An 8,761-nucleotide genomic window follows, 5' to 3' on the forward strand; every position below is an offset into this window, starting at 1 on the left:
TTCCAGAAAAGAAAAAGAGCCAAGGCTGGAGGCCAAAGATGACCAACTGTTTACCAAACATGACCTGCAGAACCAGAGAAAGCTCCAGAATGGGGTTTGTGTGAGATGATACGTTTGTCAGGTAGAGATTAGGAATTTGACCTTTAATAAATGTCATATTTTATCATTCTCGGCTTCTGCTGCAGTCTCTTTTAGAAGCTTTCTTTTTTTAGAAAAAATTGTATGCATTCAGACAGAGATCTCTGGATTAATTTCCAATCATTAAGATTGTCTCTTTGTCCGTTATTGAGAGAGTTAACAGTGGGACTGGAGCTGAGATTGGGATTGGAATTAAGATCAGTTTGTAAGTGTGAAATAGAAATGATGATTGGTTAGTGAAGGTAAAGCTGGGATTCGATATGTGATATGTATTGGGTCTGGGATTGGTTAATGAGGGTAAGATTGAGTCTGGGATTGGTTAGTGAGTGAAGGATTTAGACTGGCATTGGTTAGTAAGGGTTAGGCTGGGATGGGTTAGTAGAGTTGTGATTGGTTAGTAAGACTGGAATTGGTTCTCAAGGTTGTTTTGTTTAGGGTGGTTAGTGATGGTAGGATTGAGACTGGGATTGGTTAGTGAAGGTAGAGTTTTGATTGGTCAGAAAAAGCATGATTGAGACTGGTAAGTGAAAGTGTGACTGTGGTTGGTCAGTCGGGGTCAAATTGTGATTGGCCATTGGTTAGAGAGAGTAAGACTGGGATTGGTTAGTAAAGATAGGGGTTGTGATTTTTTTAGTGTGGGAAAGGTTGTAATTAGTTATTAAGAGTGCAAATAGGATTGGTTAATGAGGGTAGAGTTGTGATTGAGTGTGTAAGACTGGGATTGGTTATTAAAGATAGGGGATGGTTGGGATGATGTGGGTGGTCACATCGTAGATTCAGAACTAGTTGTGGTATAATACTGAATAAACAAATCATTTTAGTTACCAAGCAGTTTACACTTTCTGAATGTATAACAAAGAAAAAACAACTCTAACAAGAATAATACCATGATAAATACAGTATAAGATCCTCGCTGCCAAGCAACAAAAACACCAACCTCATATAGCCTCAGCTGATTCAACAATATACGGCTCTACATACCTTTGAAGTTGGGTCTTATTCGTGCGTCGTAGCCTGACGTTCTGCCCATCAGCTTGTCCAGGAAATCTGAGGGGGACATGGTGGACGTGGAACCTCGTGAGGATGAACGATCGTGCTCCTTCGCTAACATTATCCTGTAAGCACAGCGGGAGATAATGTTCATTAAGCTTCCCTTCAATGCGCTTCGCACGAGGAGGACGAGAGTAAACTTCACTAATGACGGGTTTATTTCTGCACGGACGCCCACAAGCCTGGACTGTGAGAACGCCACTATTTTCTCACATGTGTTAGTCAGTGCCTACACATAGCGCTCTCTCTCTCTCTCTCTCTCTCTCTCTCTCTATCTCTCTCTCTCTTGAGAACCACTGCTTTTAGTAGAACAAAGTAGAACTATAACTAAACAGTCGTATTTACTTGGCTGAGTAACAAAGAGTTATTTGGTGAGATGCCTTAGAAAAACTAGAACATTTTTATTTTAGTTTTCCAAAGAACCACATTGGTACTCTATACTAAGGTGGGGGGTACACAGGGTTCTTTAGAGTGATGCCACACCAAAGAACCATGTTTGGTTTGGATTAATCTTCCTTACAAAAGGTACCACATTGTTCTTTTGATTGGTGGGAACCCCATTTGAGAAATGTACAAAAAGGTGATATTTTTTGATTGGTAGGATAGAAAAAACACTCTTTGAGAAAGATATTTGCTCACATTAAAAACATGTGCACTCTTTCTCTGTATTTCTCTTTCACTTGAGAACCACTGCCCTAAAGAACCAAGTTTGAAAAGAATAATTGTCGTTTAAAAGGGTCACAAAGGTAGAACTCTAACAGTCATATTTACCCAGCTGAGTAACACAAGGTTATTTGGCCTCATGCTTTAGAAAAACTAGAACATTTTCATTTTATTTCTCCAAAGACCCACATTTGTACTCTATACAAAGTTGGGGAGGGGGGTACACAGGGTTCTTTAGAATGACTCCACTCTAGAACCATGTTTGATTTCCTAAAAATCCATGAAAAAAGGATTAACCTTCCTTACAAAAGGCACCACAGTGTTCTTTTATTGGTGGGATATAAGGTGATATTTTTTGATTGGTAGGATAGAGGAAACACTTTTTGAGAAATATATTTGCACACAAACATGAGCACTCTCTCTCTCTCTCTCTCTCTCTCTCTCTCTCTCTCTCTCTCTCTTTCTCTCTCTTTCTCTCTGATGAGCAAAACCTAATTTGGCAGGACAGAAGCCATCTAAGCCCGACACTATTTATATTCCTCTCTATAGTTCTTACTGTCGTCCAAACCTGCTGCTGCTGCTGTTAATCCAAACCCCAGTCTGACCAGCAGGAGCTACAGTCTGATCACAGATCAGATCAGGAAGATGTTAAATCACCAGGTTTTGCTTCCCCTCTCTATGCTTTGGTGCTCGTGTTGGTTGAGTATCTCCTCTCTCTGAGGGATGGGGTTGGGAGGGGGGGGGGGGGGGGTGGTATGAGATGTGGAAGGGAAGTAAAATCCGAGCTGGAGATGAACGACTCACTCGTGATGGGACGAAGGCCAGGAACCTGAGACCTGGACAACCCCAGAGCTTGAAGCTGCTGGAGCGCCAAACTCTCACCAATTAAGGTTTTGTCAGAGTGGCGGAAAAAGCTTGTTTGTTTGGTGTCCAAAAGTAAAATGATTCAATGGATCATCTGTTAAAAACTGAAAAGCTGAAAGGTTATCCAATAGCACCCCAATAATGCCTGTTTTTCCCAGTTTTTAAGGATTGTTTGCACTCTTAAAGAGTTATTTGGAATTGGATATGGATTGATGCCAAAAAAAAGAATTAGTAGAATCTCTGTTGGTTTCCAATGTTATGTTAGGAAAGAACATTAAGAAATGGTTTTGTTACCTAAAGCACTTACAATAGAACTGCACTCTTTAAAAAATGGCATCACTGGGTTCTTGTTCCTTAAAGCAACAGTTCTCAAACTGGGGGCCATGCAATTGGGAATTAGGGAGTTATGTCCATTTATCATTAACCGTTTTGGCTTATTTTAGGCAAAAAATTGTGCCATACAATAAAAAATTCAGCCTGCAATTTCTTTTAAACTCATTAAAAAAATCCTTCTTCACAATGGTGCTTTTGATTGATGCCATAGAAGAACCACATTGGATTCTGCAAAAATCACATTTTAAAATGTAGGAGTCACATATGGTTATTTGGTGTAATGCCATAGAAGAACCACATTTAGTTGCCAAAAGGTCTATAAAAAGAAAATGTTCCATAGTGTTCCTTGATTTGTGAAGAAAAACATTTGGTTATGCAAATAATCACATTTGAACATCAAATTAAAAAGGAAAAAACAGGTTTGGTTCTTAAAATATCCATGAAAAGGAGATTAATCACATTTGAGAAATACATTCACACTTTTAAACAGAGTCACACAAGGTTCAGTCGAGTGGTACCATAGAAAAAAAACACATTTAGTTCCCTAAAGATCTATGAAAAAAAAGGGATGAATTGTTCTTCACCAAGGTGCCACAGTGTTTTTGATTGGAATCATACAAGGTTCTCTGGAGTGAAGCCATAGAAGAACCATGAAAAAAAGAAGAAGCATCTTTATGAGAGAAGGTGCCACTGTGTTCTTTGATTTGTGCCATAGAATAAAAACATTTGTTTATGCAAAAAATCACATCTGAACTTCTCTTTAAAAATGAAGAACCATGTTTGGTTCTAGAGAGATCCATAAAAGGAAGATTAATCACATTTTAGGAAGACATTCACACTTTCAGAAAGGTTTAGTAGAGTGATACCATATAAAAACCACGTTTGGTTCCTTAAAGATCTATGAAAAAGAGATTAATCGTTTTTCAGCAAGGTGCTCCAGTGTTTTTGATTGGTTTCATATAGAAGAACCACGTTGGGTTCTGCAAAAAGGTTCTTTGGGGTGAAGCCATAGAAGAACCATGAAAAAGAGATGAACCCTCTTTATAAGAGAAGGTGCCACTGTGTTCTTTGATTTGTGTGGTAGAATAAAAACGTTTGGTTCTGCAAAAAATCATAGTTGAAGAAGAAATCTGCACTATTAAAATGATTATGCTGTTCCAGAGAAACACTTTGATTTAAGAACGTTTAATTGGTTCAAATTAACTTCTATACCAATTGATAATGGCCAATGGGTTATTCTAGAACATTTACAGGGTGTTTAGGTTCTTCAAACCTTAAAAATGTTTTTTTAATTGAAAACGAACTAAAAGTGGTCGCATGAAGAAGCTATTTCAGAACCTTGGTTCTAGGTAAGCACACATATGTACACGCATGCATATTCATAAATACATAAAATACATAAAGACGCCTCCTCAGCGCGCGGATCTTCTCCATTCTCATATGGCGTCTAATCGCATCGGGCTCGGCGCGCGCGCGGAGATGCGTGAACCAAGCAATAAAGACGCGCGCGCCCCGAACCCAAGCCTATCCAGTAACCTTGAAAGCGCGTCTCAGTCTCGCGCCTCTAGCAGCGCGCGAGCCGCACCTGAGCGCATGACGTACCTGAGGTGATCCATCTCGATCAGGCACGCGAACAAAGTTGTGAAGAGTTGGAGGAGAGCGCGAGGCATCCCTGTGAGTCTTCTGGGCTTCCGCGCGCCTCCACGGGCTCCCACACGGAGACGGTAACGGGGGAGGAGGAGGAGGGAATGGGGGGGTCACACGCGCCGTCCGCTCGCTCTCCCTCGCGCCGGAGCGCAGCCGCGACCAACCGAACCCGAACGCGCGAGACCCGCTCCGGTCCTGCGCGTCATCGCTGTAAACCCGGGCAGCGCGAGCGCGAGCCAACGATTACTCACAGCACCCAAACTCCAACATCAAACAGACCCGCCGCGCGAGACCCAACCCGAACCCAAGCGCGCGCACTGAGAGAGAGAGGGAGAGGGATGAGAAAAAGAGAAAGAGAGAGAGGGTATGAGGAAAAGAGAGAGAGAGAGAGAGAGAGGGATGAAGATGCCTCATCACAGAGAGACAGTCTGTGCAAAAGACAGACAGACGCGTCCGCGCGCCAGATTCAGCACCCGGACAGCTCCTGGTTTAGCCGCGCGCATGCGCAAACATCTCCTCGGCTCATCATTCAGCAAAAGGTTTATACCAATTCAGGATTTATGATCATTCAGTACTGAACAGTTATAAACATATAAACCAGATATGGGATCATAAACCCAGTGTGTTCATTCAGTATTGGGTTTATAGTCATTCAGTACTTGGTAAATATTTATTAAGCACTTGGTTGGTAATCATTTATCAATTGGTTTTAAACCAAGTACTGACATTCTTGGTTTATGATCATTCAGTACTGGGTTTATACCAATTTAGTGTTTATGATCATTCAGTACTGAACAGGTATAAACATATAAACCAAGTATGTGATCATAAACCAGTGTGCTCATTCAGTACTGGGTTAACAATCATTCAGTACTTAATAAGCACTTGGTTGATCATCATTTATCAGTTGCTTTCAAACCAAGTACTGAATAAACTCTTCTTTGGTTTATGATCATTCAGTACTGGGTTTATACAAAATCAGTTTTTGTTTCAGTATTTAACAGTTATAAACATATAAACCAGATGTATGATAATAAACCAGTGTGTTCTTTCAGTACTGAGTTAACAATCATCCAGTTAGTATATATTTCAAAGTCAAAGTCAAAGTGGTTTTTATTGTCATTTCAGCTATATACAGAGTACACAGTGAAACGAAACAACGTTCCTCCAAGGACCATGGTGCACATAAACACAGTGTAGACAGAACAATAGTGCAACAGTACAAAAGTGCAGACAGACAATACAACACCATACAGACAAAGAATAATAAATAACAAGACAATGTGCAAATTATGCAGTGTGCAAAAAGGACCAGGTGAGGTAGTAATTACTCTATTACACAGTGTGCAATAGAGTCCAGTGAGGTAGTAGGGTTTTTAGTGCTTTCCATTTTCTGGGGTAAGTGGGGTAAGAGTGTGTGTGCATGTACAGAAAAACCATCAGTTCAGTCTCTGCAGTTGAGGAGTCTGATGGCTTGGGGGTAGAAGCTGTTGCAGAATCTGGTCGTGCTGGACCGGATGCTGCGGTAGGCAGGAGGGAGAACAGTTCGTGTGAGGGATGAGTGGGGTCATTCACAATGCTGGTTGCTTTGCGGATGCTGCGGGTGGTGTAAATGTCTGTGATGGAGGGGAGAGAGACGCCGATGATCCTCTCAGCTGTCCTCACAATACGCTGGAGGGTCTTGCGGTCAGAGACGGTGCCAAACCAGGCAGTGATGCAGCTGCTCAGGATGCTCTCAATGGTCCCTCTACAGAAGAGTGTGAGGATGGGTGGAGGGAGATGGGCCTTTCTCAGCTTCCGGAGGAAGTAGAGACGCTGCTGGGCTTTCTTGGCTGTAGAGCTGGTGTTCAGGGTCCAGGTGAGGTTATCTGCTAAGTGGACACCAAGGAACTTGGTGCTCTTAACAATCTCCACAGAGGACCCGTCGATGTTGAGTGGAGAGTGGGTGTGTTGTGCTCTCCTGAAGTCAACAACCATTTCCTTTGTCTTGTCCACATTCAGGTGAAGGTTGTTGACTGTACACCAGTCTGTCAGCCGCTGCACCTCCTCTCTGTATGCTGACTCGTCGCCTTTGGTGATGAGACCCAGCACGGTTGTATCATCGGCGAACTTGATAAAGCTGTTAGAACTGTATTTATTAAGTACTTGTTTGATAAGCAGTTTGATAAGTGAGTGAGTGAGTGTGCATTTACCATGTGATCTATAACTGCTCAGCACTGGGTTTATGATCATTCTTCACAAGAGTTTCTAATGATTCAGCACTTGGGCAGCTCTCGGTTTGAAATGTAAAATGTAGAAAGCGAAATTGCTGCACATTTTCATTTTTGATTCATTTATCATTTATAAGACAAGTATATTTTGTTATATACAGATACTTGATTCAGTTGGATTGAGTGTATGTAGCTGATGTGAAGTGTGCAGTGTTGCATTATTGTGTTGAGATGTTTATCATGTGGTGGATCATGTTATCTGGTGCGGGTGTGAAATATGTGCATTGTAATGAGTGGGCGGGGTTAGAGGAGGTGAAGATGTGAAGATGTGGGTGTCTCTTTATCTCAATAGAAAGGTGAGATGTGTTGTGATGACACGGGGATGACACGCTGGGGTCAGAAAGGTCAGTGCTGGCTCTGAGATGACGGATTACAGCGACTCTCTGGATTACAGCGTGTTTTAATTTGTGAAATTTCTGTTTGTGCAGTCGTTATGAAAACATCGCAGGCATGCATATTTAATGAGCAGCTCTTCTCGCAGGCTTTTAACCCTTGCTTGCTTGGTGGCCTGCCTGCGCTGCTCAGACGGAGCGAGTCGGAGGGCTGTGATTGGGCGATATTCTGGACGGGTGGAGAATTATGACGGCCCTGTCGAGGTGCCGAATGAGATGCTGCCAAAATAAACTACAATGAATTTGTTGTTATTCTCACAGTGAACACAAAGCAGCCAGAGCCCCAGCAGCCAAACGCCTTCGGAGGGATGTGTTGGGCACCCTCCTGGTTGCCATGGAAACAGACTCGGCGAGCGCGTGACTGGAAACGCTGAGAGGTTGCGTGCGCTCCTCCCCGGCGACTGACGGACGGGGTCGAGCCGCGTGAGAGCGTCCAGATCCCGGCGACGTGCTCCCTCACCGCGGAGGGCCGAGCGAGGTTACGCTCCTGCATATTCAACAGAACCAGAGCGCCGGAGTCCGGTACCGCCGCACAACTCCCATCACCACAGACCACAGCGCAATACATGCACTTTATGATCTGATTATATTATATTATATATATTATATCATATATATATATATTAAAGTAAAAAAGCTATCCAAAGCAAGCTGGCCCTGTGTAAAAATAATAACATCATCATCCTGAAAGTCAAACATGGTGGTGGTAGAGTCATGGTTTCCTGGACAACTTGCTGGTGGTTGGTTGGTGTAGTTGGTGGAACCGTGAATTCTGCTCTCTACCAGAAAGGAGCATATCCGGCCATTAGTTTGTGAGCTTAAACTCAGGTGTACTTGGGTTCTCCAGCAGGACAATGACCTGAAGCACACCAGCAGGTCCACTTCTGATTGGTAAAAAAAAACAAAGTTTTGAAATAGCCTAGACAAAGTCTGATTGATCTGAAAAATGTAAGCATGAAAAAAGCAAAAACAGAAGAAATCTTTAAGGGGCAAATACTTTTTCACATTACAGTATCTATCTATCTATCCATCCATCCATCCATCCATCCATCGGCTCCTGGTGCTACATGTAGGGTTGCGTGATTAGTTCATTTTTTACTTTGATTGTACTGTGATTTGACTTGTTGTTTTACCTCTTGTTAGTCATACGATAGTGAATTCTTGTCACTATTAGGAACACATTGACAGGACTTAAGTGACTGTACTGTAATAAACTCAATAAAACAAAGGAAAGGAATAAAAAGCAAATGAATATAAAGCAGCAAATGGGTTTGGAATTTCATGAAGTGTTTTATGGGCCCTTCAATCGTTCACTGTTTGAACTGTATGAGGTTTGTTCTGTACTGCAGTATATATTTTTTTGTAGAAATGAAGCTCTGTAAGTATTGTAAGTACTGTGTAGGA

At 42.2% G+C, this 8,761-nt stretch overlaps 1 protein-coding gene across 2 annotated transcripts in view; it reads right to left on the minus strand.

Annotated features, from left to right (window-relative positions):
- The window catches only part of glra2 (glycine receptor, alpha 2), a 28,272-nt gene extending 23,102 nt beyond the window's left edge, over positions 1-5,170 (minus strand). For both annotated transcript variants that reach the window (XM_049485286.1, XM_049485285.1), the window contains exons 1-2: positions 4,651-5,170; positions 1,120-1,253 (exon numbers count right to left, since the gene is read on the minus strand). In XM_049485286.1, coding sequence (XP_049341243.1) covers positions 1,120-1,253; positions 4,651-4,718 — 202 coding nt within the window. In that variant the 5' untranslated portion in view covers positions 4,719-5,170. The remainder of the gene's footprint in view (positions 1-1,119; positions 1,254-4,650) is intronic.
- Between the last annotated feature and the right edge of the window lie 3,591 nt (positions 5,171-8,761).

Source organism: Astyanax mexicanus, chromosome 11 (assembly GCF_023375975.1).
Source record: "Astyanax mexicanus isolate ESR-SI-001 chromosome 11, AstMex3_surface, whole genome shotgun sequence".
Taxonomy (NCBI): Eukaryota; Metazoa; Chordata; class Actinopteri; order Characiformes; family Acestrorhamphidae; genus Astyanax; species Astyanax mexicanus.